Source organism: Dromiciops gliroides, chromosome 1 (assembly GCF_019393635.1).
Source record: "Dromiciops gliroides isolate mDroGli1 chromosome 1, mDroGli1.pri, whole genome shotgun sequence".
Taxonomy (NCBI): Eukaryota; Metazoa; Chordata; class Mammalia; order Microbiotheria; family Microbiotheriidae; genus Dromiciops; species Dromiciops gliroides.
In genome coordinates, this window is record NC_057861.1 from 14393206 (window position 1) to 14407789 (window position 14584).

Below are 14584 nucleotides of genomic sequence, written 5' to 3' on the forward strand. Positions count from 1 at the left end.
AGGGTTCAGCATGTGTAAACATGAAGGCAGGTGAGAGTCTATATGAGAGTAAGGAAAAACCAAACTGACTATCAGATCCTGTCATATCCAACAGGGGACATGATGACTTGGATGCTACCTAACAAATATTGCCACCTAAATCTCAGGGCCAGGGGTCCTTGTTAGGTAATGGACATACTGAAAACCTAACCCATTTCCCAGAAAGGTTCCAGATATAGGTGATTAAAAAGGATTAGGATTGGTCTTCTTCCCCACAAGTGGGCTTGCTACCAAACCCACCCAAAGACTGAATTATGAATCTTGATTCTTGACTTTTCAATATCATCTCCCACTTCCTGAATCTGAATGGATGCACCAGTTCTACTTAACAATGGAGGTCAAGAAGTCAGAGGCCACACATTCAAAGAAGCCACCGTGGTTTTATTCTGTATAAATCACTGTCCAAACCCCAGCACCTCTTACAAAATAAATCCTCAGGCTTGTCAGAATCCATTGGGAATATTTTTCGGTGGCATCGCCTGCAGACAGGCAGATGCAGAGGCTGCAAGCATGTTTCTCTTTGAAAAGCTGAACAGCAGGGGAAGCTTTCCAGGAACTCAAGACTCTGGATGCTGGAAAGAAAATCCAGGTGTGAGTAGAGCTTCATGATATCTAAAGCAAGAAATTATGGAATAAGGCGTCCATTAAATTTGTAGCTGCTGTTGTTTTTCTTTTTTGAGGTTTTTCCTTTTTTGCTCTGATTCTTCTCTTATAACATAACTAATGCAGAAATATGTTTAATGTTATATATCTATATCTATCTATCTATCTATATATATATATGTATGTATGTATGTATAAAACCTGTATCATATTGCCTGCTGTCGGGGGGGGGGGAGGAAGGGAGAAAAATTTGAAATTTGAAATCTTATATAAACAAATGTTGAAAACTATCTCTACATGTAACTGGAAAATAATAAAATACTTTTATCAGAAAAAAATTTGTAGCTGCCTTCAACAAATGAACCAGTTACCATCTCCTTCAGGAGACCTCCACTTGTGAGTGCTCTCCCCGCCCCTGAAATTATTACACATTTATTCTGTTATATATTGTTATATATAGCAATTGCTTTGCTGTATATACATTATTTTCCTCTACTAGAATGTAAGCTCCCTGAGGGCAAGGAGTTTTGATTTTTGTCTCTGTACTCTAGCACAATATATGGCCCATAGTAAGAACTAGATAAATGCTTATGGGAAGGAGGGAGGGAGAGAAGGAAGGAAGGAAGGAAGGAAGGAAGGAAGGAAGGAAGGAAGGAAGGAAGGAAGGAAGGAAGGAAGGAAGGAAGGAAGGAAGGAAGGAAGGAAGGAAGGAAGGAAGGAAAGAAGGAAGAAAGGAAGGAAGGAAAGAAGGAAGGAAGGAAGGAAGGAAGGAAGGAAGGAAGGAAGGAAGGAAGGAAGGAAGGAAGGAAGGAAGGATAGATGGAAGGACAAAGGAGGAAAGGGAGGGAAGTGAGTGAGGAAAGGAGGAAGAAAGGAAGGAATGAAAGAAGGAAGGAGGGAGGGAAGGAAGACCTCTGGCATGGGCTACCATCTCCAAGCTCTGTTGTACAGATCCAGGCACAGGTAGCCTCAGGTAGTCAGGGTGAGCATGAGATTCAGAGCAGGGTGGGGAGTCACACTGTGGAATCAGCACAGGAGACAGGGCGGTGAGCTACAGGAAAAGGGAAGTGAGAGCATCCCCAAACTCTGCTCTGGTCAGATGCTATCTAGATTATTGTGTTCATTTCTGGGCACCACAGCTCAGAAAGGACATTGATGAGCTTAAGAGTGACCAGTGGTGGGGGGCAGCCAGGATTGGGGTGGACTTTGGCATCAGGCCATTTGAAGGTCAGGTGAAGGGAGCTGCGAATGTTTAGGCTAGAGAAAAGAAGACTGGAGGGGAGGAGGGCACATGGCCACTGTTTGAAGAAGGATGTAAAGTTGTTCTGTGTGGGCTTAAAAAAGGAACAACAGAGGGGAGTCAACCAGATTTTGAGGTCAGGGAAAACATCCTTATTTTGAAAGTGGTATCAAAGGGCCATGGACTGCCCTGAGTGGTGGGGAGAGGCTTCCCCCTCACTGGGGTCCTCGAGTGAAAGCTATATAGCCACTTGGTGGTATAGGGAGAGGGATTCCTGTTCAGCTGCAGGTTGACTGAGGTGCTTCCCAAAGTCCCTTCCATCTCAGAGTCCCCAGTTTTGTGGAAAAGGGACAAAAGAAGTCAAGGAGAAACTTTCACCTCTTTCCAAATTGGATGAAGGGCTACAGGAAGAGTGACCCACCTCAGGCTGGGTAAACAACAGCACACAATTGAATGAGGGGAAGGACAGTTTTTCAGTTCTCACCTTTATCTCTGGCACTGGATATATGTTAACAGTGGCCAGAGTCTTCTCTGGGGGAAAGCATTCCAGTCACTCAAACATTGACTGGGCAAATCTCCAACTTCTTCCTACTTATCCATCTCTTCATTCAAGAACTTACCTTCTTCAGGAGGTTTTCCCTGAGGTTGCCAGTCACCTGTCCACTTGCTGACCACCCACAATACTTACTACCTACACTGTAATACTTGTGGGAATTAAGTGACTCCATCTTGTGACTCAATTCTGGAGCCAGCTCAGTCCTCTTTCTATTCAATGATGGGTCTAGTCCCATATCTGTCTTGTGAGAAATCTTTGTGAATTGACAGGAGTTATAAGAAAACTTTATTTCATGGTTTGAACCCAGACCTGCATGTCTGAAAAGGTAGACTTCCTTTACCTGCTTCTTAGAAACCCTTAAATCCCAGGTTATGCTGACCAGAAATCCAGTCGGACCCAAAGAGGGATGCATGGAGTTTTCTCACAATTGTCCATTTCAAGCAGCACATATATCTTGTTTAAAAACTGGCCCAATAATGGTCAATGACTTACTGTTTCCTTATTCCCTTGACTGAATACAGACATTTAGAGTCAGGGCAAGGGAAGGGGTAGTAGGACGCCTCTTTTTCTGATTTCAGGGAATCATAACCTCCCAACTCAGAATGACCCTAATCTTTCCTCCAATTAGAATCAAGTTACCTAATCCTGATGCCTGGTTTGTATCCTGTTAATTGTTTTCTTTTAAAGCATAAAAATCTTTCTCCTCCTGTATTTGGGGTCCAGTCTCAAGCTGAGGGGCCTGGTCCCAATTTGTTATGTGATTGGCATGCATTGCTTAATAAATGGACATGCTGGAACCTTTGTTTCCTCAGTTATTTCAGATTTCACCCATCATAACACCCACACACAGAGGCATTTGATTATTAGTGAACACCAGGATCATCTGATCCAATCCCCTCATGTTATTTATGAGCAAACTGAGATCAGAGAATTTACTCACATCCACACATGCTCACTTAGTAAGTAGAATTAGGAGTTCATAGGTTTAGAGCTCAAAGTGACCTCAAAAGTCATTCAGTTCAACGCATTCCTTCGTCAGGAGAGAAAACTGAGGCCTAGAGAGGCATAATGATTTGCCTTGAGTTCATACAGCTTGTAAGTAGAAGACGCAGAATTTGAATTCAGTTCTTTGACTTTGAGTTCAATGCTCCAGGTTCAGAGTTCTTTTCCAGGAAGACCTGGGTTTGAATCCCACCACTGCATATTTACCTAGCTATAAGATATGCAAGGGGCTTCACCTTTCTTCATCTGTAAAATGGGGACAATTATCCTTGCAATGTCTGCTTCCCAGGCTGGTGAGAAGTGGGTTCAGTAAAATTTAAAAGTAATATAGAAATCGCATGAATGCTATCATAGGGTCGTCTATATAGATGTGGATAGAAGAGACCTCTCCAAGGTCATCCAGTCCTACCTCTTCATTTTATAGAAAAGGAAATCGAGGACCAGACAATTTTAGTTACTTGCCTGGGTGCACACTCATGTAGCAAAGGACAGAGCCAAGATTCAAACCAGGGTCTCACTGACTCCACCTCCAATGTTCTTCCCCCCCCCAAGTTTTCCTTCCTCTCATGGGTCTCACTACCACAAGGCAGACCTCTGGGGGTCAGGAGACCCTCGATCTAGATCTCACACCTGGCTGTATCACCTTGGGAAAGTCCTTTCTCTTTTCTGGGCCTGTTTCCTCCACCATAAAAAATAAAGGAGTAGAGTTGATGCTCTATAATAATCTTTTATCTCTAAGAGAAGGTATGATTTTAACTATCATCATGGCTCTGCCTCAGCTCCTATTCTCCCTCAGGGCTAGAAAAATGCCTCATCTATGCCCATCCACACCTTAAATTGGAATTGAGTGTCGAAGGTCCCTTGGCATCTTTATATCCATTAAGCCAGGTCTGCAGGAAGCCAAGGTGGGAAATGGACACAGACTATGTCTGCTTCTCATTCTTTCCATCCCACAATGGGGAGGTCAAACCAATATGGATTCTGTGTCTTTATACATGTGCAAACAAGGCCAACATGATATAGGGTCAGTCACCTAGATGATCTAGTTGGGCAGGACCAGGAAGATGCCCCTGACCCAAAACATCTTCCTATCCCATGCCCTACAAGCCACCAAGGTGACTGGAATGACACCAGCAAAACTCTTCCCACACCACCAAGCAGTGAGTGGCTCTGGCTGGCTATCTGTTTCCAAACTCTGCTGAGAACAGACCAATCCCAGGCCTGGGTGCAAGGGGAGAAGTACAGGAAGAAGCTGCCATTTTGGATTTGTTCTCTGTAGCCTGAAGGTATTGGGGAGGTCCAGGATCCTTTTTTAACATGCAAACATGCCTGGAGGGGTAATGTAAAAAATTACTTCAGAGTAAGCAATTACTGACTTACCAGACTCAGAGAATATCAGAGCCCAAAGGGAATTTTAAAATTTTGTTTTGGTCTACAGCCTGTGATATCATCAATGTAGGGATTTCCTTTAGAGAAAACTCCCTTTTTCCTAGGGCAGATCAACAGCTCTTCTTCAGCTCGGGTCGTGGAGAGGTTGACAGACTTGCTCAGGATCACATGATTAGTATGGGTTCAAGACAGGACTTGACCCCAGATCTTCTGATCTCTGATGTTGGTTCTCCATCCACTGTGCCAGACTACCTCTCAGAAAGGACCTTAGAATGGAGAATGTCCAAGCTAGGAGAAGGACCTTAGAACAGGGGATGTCAGAGCTGGGAAGGGCCTTAGAACAAAGGATGTCAGAGCTGAGAGGGTCTTAGAAGAGGGAATATCAAAGCTGAGGGGGTCTTAGAAGAGGGAATGTTAGAGCTAGAAAGACCTTAGAACAGAGACTGTCAGGTAGTTGGGAGATACCTTAGAAGAGAGAATGCCAGAATTTGAAGAGCCTTCAGGGTACTGGCTCTGGAGGTGGGAGTCCTGAGATCAAATCCCACCTATGACACTACCTGCGTGACCTTAAGCAAATCCTAAACTTCTCCGGGCCTCAGTTTCTTCATCTGTAAAATTAGGAAATGACCTCTAAGGTTTCTTATCTATAATCCTCATCAAATTCTTCCCTTATAGATATGAGCAAAAATAGAGCCAGAGAGGCTAAGGTCTTCCCCAAGGTCACAGAGGTATAAGGGGCAGGGGGGATCCTTGGTGGCGGTTACATAATTTTTTTTTTTTAGTGAGGCAATTGGGGTTAAGTGACTTGCCCAGGGTCACACAGCTAGTAAGTGTTAAGTGTCTGAGGCTAGATTTGAACTCAGGTACTCCTGAATCCAGGGCCGGTGCTCCATCCACTGCGCCACCTAGCTGCCCCCTGCGGTTACATAATTATGAGCCAAAACCACATCTTTTTTGGACATGTTTGCCATCTGGAGATAAAAGCACGTTGTCCATTTCCAGGCCATAGGAATGGTTTTTAATTCGTTGGGATAATTCATTACCAACACTCAGCTCCTTTTCAAAGGTTTGGCTTTTAAAAAGAGGTGGCGGGGGCGGGGGGGGGGGGAGAGGGGACAGACACAAGATGTCGCCTAAGTCTCCCAGGAAACACGGGTCCCTCCTGGGCCATTCCATCTCTCCATGGCCTTTGAAGCTGCTCTCTCCTTAGTTCCTAGGAGTGTCATAATGTAAATGAGGCTCTGATCATTATTTGGTAATTGAGAGCAGGAAGAAGGCTTCTGTTGAGACTCATTATTTCATTTGGACACGGTTTGTTCACCACGGAGGAGGAGACCTGGCTTTGGAATGAACTAACTCTGCTTTTTCCTGAAGGAAAAGTGATACCCGCTTTTCTAGCCAAGGATTCCCTTGCCCAGCTGGGGGATTTTGGCAGGTGGATGACCCGGGCCTCTGGATATCTGACCTCACTGGGTCCCAGCTCTACCTCCTAGAGTCCAGGAGAAAAGACTGAGCAGCTGCATAGGATTCTGGGGATTCAACCCCAGATCCCTCCTAGGCTAATTTAGATGCCTTGGATTACAGTTCAGGTGGGAATGCTAATTTGGACACAAAATGGTTTGAGAATAGTCTTGAAGGAGCTTTCAAGTGCAGAAGGAAAGGGCACCACACTGCTGTGTGACATCAAACAATTCACTTTCCCTCTCTGGGCCTCTGTTTCCTCCTGAAATAAGAGTCTAGATGCAGCCTAAGATTCCTTTAGCCATGAATACTCCAGTTCTAAGACTTCAGCCATTAGGAGTGTTCTCAGTGCCATTCTAGATCCAATATTCCTTGTTCTAAGAGCCCTCCCAGCTCTGGCATCCACTGTTCTGAGGCCCTTCCCAGCTCTGACATGCCCTGTTCTGAGGCCCCTCCCAGCTCTGATGTTCTCTGGTTTTTCTATTGACCTGTATCCAAGAACCATATAAGTACACACTAGATTGTGGTCTGCAAACCTAGTTCACTAGGATTTGTCCTTCTCCTGGATGTGAGGGGAATGGGGTAGGGAAGGAAACCTAGCTTGGTGCTGGGGTGGGGGAGGCATTAAGAGAGGAAATGGATTATCTTTCTTGACTCCCCAAGAGCTTGGGTGGGGGAACAAGAGTGGAAGTGGACAAGACGCCAATTTGTAGAACCATTTTCCACTCTACTATCCATCCCCTGAGGTGTGTCAAGTTGTTTTGTTCCTCCACACTCCAGGTTCCCGGCTGATACGCTAGAAACATGGTTAATTCCAGGAAAGACTATAACATGGGAACAGTTCCTGTTTTCCCAGGAGAAGCAGCAAGCTCCGGTAAAACAGAGCCTTGGAAGGACCCCAATTTCAGTCTTGCCTCTGTTCCTGATTAGAACAAGTCATAAAAAGTGTCAAGAGTCTCAGTTTTCTCCCCTGAAAATATTTACCTCTGCTGCCTCCCTCCCAGGGTCTGAGGGACAACATTAATGTAAATGTACAAAGGTGTTCTGTGCACTGGAAAGGCCTGTTCACATAGTAGGGGTGGGGGAGGCTTATCATCATAACCACCATTGCCCTTTCTGCCCTTTCTCCCCCTCCAGGAACCCAGAGCTCTCCCTCTGTCTCCTTCCTGCCCAACTGTCCTCCCTCCTTCTGCTCCATGGACCCAACCTGGAAGCAGCGCCAGACCTCTTTCTCTTCCTCTTCCCCACCTGCTGTGAAATTGCGTCTGCTTATTGTCAGAGGCAGAAGCTGAAGAGAAGACAATTTCAGCTCCATCAAAAGATGTCTTTTCTACCAATGAGAGCTGGACAAGGATGTAATGAGCTGACTTGGGAGCGACATTGACTTCCCCATTCCTAAAGCTGTTCAGTAGAGGGCAGATGACCATCTGGTGGAAATATAGAGCAGAAGCTGCTTAGAGGGGAATTCTGGTGTTGTGGAAAGAACACTGGATTGGGAGTAAGAGGACCTGAGTTCAAATCCCATCTCCAATACTCACTACCTGTGTGACCTTAGCTGATTCCCAACTTCTCTGGGCCTCTGTTTCCTCGTCTATAAAGTGAGTAGGTTGGACTAGATGACCTCTGAGGACCCTTCCATATCTGGGATCCTAAAACTTTGTGATACTCATGGATGCTCTTGATTCTTACTAAAATTGAGTTAATACTCAATATATATACATACACACAAATATATATACACACAATATATATATATATATATAATACTATATATAATACTCAAATATGAAGTGTTTCACAAACTTTAAATACTATATAGATGCTATTATTTTTATCATGTCCACTTATAAAATTATTTTTAAACGAATTTTACCTAGCCAAGAACTTTTTGGCAAGTTCTAGATGAGACTAAATTATTTCAGATAGGAAAACTCTAAAAACACACATCTCCCGAGAAAATCCTTGATGGTGTGAATGCAATTCAGCCACACCATTTGGGTTTTTATGAGACTGTTGTCACAGCTCTGACCCCCCCCCCCAGCCCCAGAGCCTCTTACCTGGGCCATTCCCTACTTCTGGAGATATTTCTTCATGATGCTCTCCACCTCATCTTGCCTCTTGGCATCCATCCATGTTCCATATTGAGATCTCCTATCACTCTCCTCCTCTCGTTTTAGGGATCCTGGGCGGCTCTTGATGCTGTCTGCACTCCTATAGGACATGGCGGAGCTGGAAGACGAGGACGAGTCAGACAGGTGGCCTGTGTCCTCCTTGGGTTCCAACTTTTCTCGGAAGGTGCCACTACTTCCCGGGAACAGACAATCGGGAGAAGTCTCGCTCTTACTGGTCCCAGGCTTCAGGCCATCTCCTCTGTCCTTCCTGGCTCTTGTGGGAGAGCTGGATTTCCGGATGGCTGGGACATAGTCGTCAAAGCTCACTTTGGGTTTCTGTTCGTGTCTGGGCAGCTTCCAAGCCAGTGAGTCGGATTCTAAAGGCTCATTCAGCAGGTTGGAAAACCTTGGGTTCTGAAAGACCAGGGATTCTTTTCCCAGGTCCGGATCCTCTACTTCCTCTAGGGGGGCATCGATGCATGGTCTCCGTAGAAGGCGCAGCCTGGACTGGGCAAACTTCCCGGGGCCATCTCCCACCGACGAGCTCAGCATCCTGCCAAAACTGCCTTCCGTGTTCTCAGACTCTAAGAGGGACTCACAAGACCTGAACATTGACTTTGGAGGGGCGGGCAAAGAAAGGGTCGAGTCGAGTTTGTCGGAGGAGAGACACTTGAGGCTAGTGGACCTTAACAGCCCAGACCGGGGGCTCTCTGTCTCACTTTCCAGAGATGCCTTTTCCGGGAGGGTCACTGTCTCCAAAGACCTCCGCAGAGACGACGCGCCGGTGGTCTGGTAGATGGGTAAGGTGGGCCAGTCTTCTGTTCCTAACGCATCCCGTTCTTTATCCGACCGTTTTCTCCGGAATCCTTCAAGAAATTCAGAAAGAGCCCAAGAGGAACTCGGGAGCTTCTCTTGTAAAATCGGGGATGTGGTTGACGAGCGACTCCTTGACTTGCTGACTGTATCCCTCCACGGCTCAGAACTCTCGCTTCCAATCGTTTTACTGTGGTCCCGACCCTGGAAGGTGAAGGGCGAGATGGGTCGTCTGACAAAGCTTTTGTCCCCTCGAGACTGGGCGTCCGTCCTCAAAGATGTTGGTTGGCTCTTCTCAGCATCTCTGGTCTCTCGGTGCATCCTAGGCCCAAAATGAAAACAGGTTCAGCGGGAGCTGTGCAATTGATTAGGATTCATGCAATCAGAGTGCGCCTCAGGAAGGAAGAGCCCCGTGCTATTTTTCTCCAGAACCCTCTTATCCCCACCACAATCTCAAATGAACCACATGATTTAATGCACAAATTCACACCATGCAAATGATTTCTCGTTGCTTCCTGAAATGCAATTTCTGCCTATAATTAAAGCCAGCTAAGTATGCTGGAGTCGATTAGAACAGCAACTAAGATGGATGACTTAGATTTATGAGGTCCTGTATCTGACGTGACAGGACTTATCATCTTGGGCCACCCTGCAAAATAAGTCATTTTCTCCTCGGTAGATAAAGTTCATACATGCGTGGGGGGTGTGAAAGAGGGAATTTTCATTCCTTTGGGTCCGAGACCAACAACAGCAGCTCGGCAAATCTGGTTTTCCAAGATTGAAATAAATTTAAATTTATCAGAACGTTTGTGCTTAATGCATTATGGTTGTGATGCTTTGGTGTTGAGGGGAGGTAAGGGGAAAGACTAATTATGATCTATAAAAAGAAATTAAGCATCTAAAATCAGCTCAAGAATGGAGACCACACACAGGGGGGAAAACAGCTTCTATTCTGAGGAAAGACCAAGTTCAACTTTCACATCGAGGGATCCTGAGGGCAACAGATGCTAAGAGCATTCTGGCTAGAAGAAACCAGAGACTTTCAACAGGGCAGAATTACCCAGACAAAGCAAAGCATTATGGTTTTTACAAGGGAGAGACTGGAGTCCATTAACCTTCTCTTGGACAAACAAAAATCTATTTCCTCTCCCTCCCCAATAGCTTTCTCAATGCTGTTTGGAAACAGGCTACAGTGGTATCAAATGCTATGACTAAATCCTGCTGGCCCCCAGTGCCACTGCACAAGCACCTGGCCTCTCCTGCTGAGGCCTAGTGATAATGCAGGGCTAATGTAGCCTCCCTTTCTGATTATGTTGGTTGCCAGAGAAACCAGTAATGGTACCCTCCTAGGCCCAGACCATCCACACAGTGGAAGGCTGGAACTCTGTCACAATTTTAAAACAAGGACATGTTGTCCTTGGTGCCTCCTGCCTTTCACCACTTCTCTGTCTCTGTCTCTTTCTCCCTCTCTTCTCCTCTCCTCTCCCTTTTTCTCTCATTCTATCTCTCTTCTTCATCATCTTCTCCTCCTCCTTTCTCTTTCTCTGCTTCTGCCTTTCTGTTTCTCTGTCTCTCTTTCTTTGTCTCTTTGTCTGTCTGTCTGTCTCCACATGTTGCCTGAAGAACAAATAGAATAGCCACATGTGGAACCAGGAGCAACATGGGGTACTTCATCCTACGAGCTTCCATCAGTGGTCCAAGGAATCAGAAATTACAGGCAGCAGGACCTTCTCAGGGGCTTCCTGGCCATCTCTGAGGTAGCTCAGAGATCACAAACTGGAAGGGACACCAGATGACATCTCCTCTGACCATCTCAGTTGTAAAGGTGAGGAAACAGAGGGACAGGGAGGCTGAGTGTCTTGGCCACAGTCACATAACTGGGAAGTCTCTTGAGGTAAGAGTGGAACCCATCCATGTCTTCTGACCTTAAAGTCAGGGATTTTTCTCCTAGATGGCCTCTTGGCCACATCTTGAGCACAACAATCCTTTCTCTTGACTATATGCTTATTCACCGACTGCTCCCTATTCCTGGAATTCCCTCCCTCATTTTTTCTACCTCCGTGCTCTCCTGGCATCCTACAGGTCCCAGTTAAAATTCCCCCCCTCCCTTCTCTCCTTAATGCTAGTGTCTTCCCTCTAATATAAATTCTAATTTATCCTGCATACATCTTCTGTGTATCCATCATTGCTGTTTGTATGTTGTCTCTCTATCAGACTAAGAATAGAGCAGCAACTATTTTGTTTGGTTTTTGCCTTTCTTTCTATACCCAGGACTTAGCTCAGTACCTGGCACATAGTAGGTACTTAATAAATGCTTGCTGACTTGCTTTGACTATCATGTTGGGGACCATACTGATGGAAGCAGGATAGTTTGTTGTCCTGACCCTACCACTAATTCACTGTGTGACTTTGGGCAAGTGACCTCTCTCCAAACTTCAACTTTCCTCATCTATCAAATGAGGGAAATAGGCTAACAGATCTCCAAGTTCTCTTCCAGCTACAATATTCTATGACAATAATAACAATTTACATTTCTATGCTATTTTAAGGGTCTACTATGAGTATTCCTTACAACAACCCTATGAGGTAGGCACTGTAAGAAACTCACTATATCAACACATTTTATGGATGAAGAAACTGAGTCTGAGAGAGGGGGAAGTGGCTTGCTTATGATTCTATAGACAGTAAACATCACAGAGAATCCAAATCTAGCCCTTAGGCCATTACACCCTGATGCTTGTGTGAGCCTAGATTCCTAGGAGTCTGTCTCCTTTGTGAGAAAATAATAGGCTTTGCCAATGCACAAAGGCCCCAGATTGATTGGATTGACCAAGACTGACTGACTTTGCTAATCAGCCAATCAATCCAATCAATTTGGGGCCTTTGGGTTGTTGGTAAAGCCCATTATTTTCTCACACCTTGGAATCTGAAGTTCACTGAGAAGGCAGAGGAAGAAGTCTAAGGGGAAGAAGCCAAGCACAGCAGGCAAAGAAACAATGAATTCCAAGGCTGGAAGACCATCTCAGCAGCCACGAAGTCCAACTCATAACTGAGTACTTTAAGAATCTCCACTATAACTCACCTGAAAAGTGGTAATCAGCCTCTGCGTGTAGAGCATTAATTGGAATAACTCACCACCTCCTGACATAGCTCATTGTACCTTGGGACAGTTCTAATTGCAAGGAGGCGTTTCCCCCTCTTACATTTCCCCATCAATGCTACCCATGATCATATTTACTTTTCTTTATATTTTTTTTAAAATTTTAAATTAAAAAAATTAACTTTTTTGTTACTATATATAATTTTCTTTTGTTGTTGTTGTTTTTGTTTTGTGGGACAATGAGGGTTAAGTGACTTTCCCAGGGTCACACAGCTAGTAAGTATCAAGTGTCTGAGGGTGGATTTGGACTCAGGTCCTCCTGAGCCACCTAGCTGCCCCACATTTACTTTTCTATCTGTTGACATCACCCTGCTATCTCATCTTGAGCTTGCAGTCCATTAAGACCTCCAGATCACTTTTAGACAAGCTGCTTGTCTCATCATACAACCCCCATCTTGTACTGCTGATGCCAGTTTCTAGAGCTCATGAGTAAGACTGATAGATCCCTATTGAATTTTATCTGATTAGATTCAGCCAAATGCTCTTCCCAGTCAAGATCTCTTTTGGATCCTGACTTTATCACCCACTGTGATCTCTCTCTGACATATAACTCTGACATCATTTTAAAGAGAAGGCTATCTCTCATCTTGGTGTCATCTGCAAAGACAGAGAATTTCCATCTCTGCCTTTATCCAAGTCACTGATAAAAAATATTACATAGCCCAGAGTTCTGAAATACAGGGAAAAGTGAGAGTTGGGTGAGAAATGATCAAATTAGAAGAAAGCATGTTAGACCAATCCTTTGTCACATAAAATGACTCTCCATTAAAAGTTGTGACTTTTAGGGGCAGTTAAGTGGCGCAGTGGATAGAGCACTCGTCCTGGAGTCAGGAGTACCTGAGTTCAAATCTGGCCTCAGACACTTAACACTTACTAGCTGTGTGACCCTGGGCAAGTCACTTAACCCCAGTTGCCTCACTAAAAAAAAAAACAAATAAAAAACAAATAAAAATAGTTATGACATCCCCTGAAATGCTATGTTAGCACTATGTCTGACCTCTCTTGACACTAAGGTCCTATACGTGCTGGGCAGCTAGGTGGTGCAGTGGAAAGAGCACTAGCCCTGATGTTGGGAGGATCTAAGTTTAAATCTCACTTCAGACACTTACTGTGTGACCCTGGGCAAGTCACTTAACTCCAATTGCCTGAAACATCTGGGGCCTTCTCCAGTCATCTTGATATAGATAGATAGATAGATAGATAGATAGATAGATAGATAGATAGATACATACATACATACATACATACATACATACATACATACATACATACATAAACGGACAGACAGACAGATACATAGATACATAGATAGATACACAGACCAACCTCACTAATATCTGGTTTCCTTCAGGGGTTCTTTTCTGTTCTCTCCAGCAGCTAGTACCTTCCTCTCTGAGGTCATCTTATGTCTACTCCATATGTACGTGGTATGTTGTGTTGTTGTTGTTGTTCAGTCATTTTAGTCATGTCTGACTCTCCATGGCCCCATTTGGGGTTTCCTGGGCAGAGATACTGGAGTGGTTCACCATTTCCTTCTCCAGCTCATTTTACAGATGAGGAAACTGAGGCAAATGAGGTTCAGTGACTTGCCCAGGGTCACACAGCTATTAAGTGTTTGACGTCAGCTTTGAACTCATGAAGATGAGTTTTCCTGACTCCAGGTCCAGTAGTCTATGGACTATGGCACCCCATAGGTGCCATATTTATATATGTTGTCTGGAGGCTCACTGGGGCCAAACAGAAGAAATCTAAGTCCTCTATCACGGGACAGCCTCGTGGAAATAACAATGACTTTAGAGGCACAGCACCTGAGTTCAAATCCCAGATCTCCCTCTTACTTCCTGTGTGACCTTGGGGAATTTACCTTACTCCTCTGGGCTTCAGCTTTTTTTTGGGGGGGGGGCTTCAGCTTTAAAAAAAAAATGAGACAATTGAATGAGATGACATCTAAGCTCTCCTCTGATTTTAGAATAATCCTAAGCATTTGGTGACAGTGATCATATTGCAACAACTTTTTCCAGGCTCCCTAGTCCATCAATAAATCCTCACAGGGCACATACTGAAGGCATTCAGTGTGCTGATTGCTCTCCTCTGGGCATTGCTTCTTAAAATATGGGGCCAAGAACAACTCAGAACTCTCCAAATGTATCCTGACCAGGCCTGGCAGGATTATTCTTCTCTTATTCCTGGGAAGTTCCATCCCTCCCCCT

The 14584-nt window shown here is 44.7% G+C and overlaps 1 protein-coding gene across 3 annotated transcripts in view; it reads right to left on the reverse strand.

The window, feature by feature from the left end:
• Nucleotides 1–399: 399 nt before the first annotated feature.
• Nucleotides 400–14584, reverse strand: part of MYO18B (myosin XVIIIB) — a 346197-nt gene continuing 332012 nt past the window's right edge. Inside the window, exons 43-44 of one of the 3 annotated variants that reach the window (XM_043977482.1) lie at nucleotides 8348–9536; nucleotides 400–611 (exon numbers count right to left, since the gene is read on the reverse strand). In XM_043977482.1, coding sequence (XP_043833417.1) covers nucleotides 8360–9536 — 1177 coding nt within the window. In that variant the 3' untranslated portion in view covers nucleotides 400–611; nucleotides 8348–8359. Of the gene's footprint in view, nucleotides 652–4745; nucleotides 5096–8347; nucleotides 9537–14584 lie in introns of those variants that run through there. The other 2 variants (XM_043977483.1, XM_043977484.1) reach the window with 2 other exon arrangements.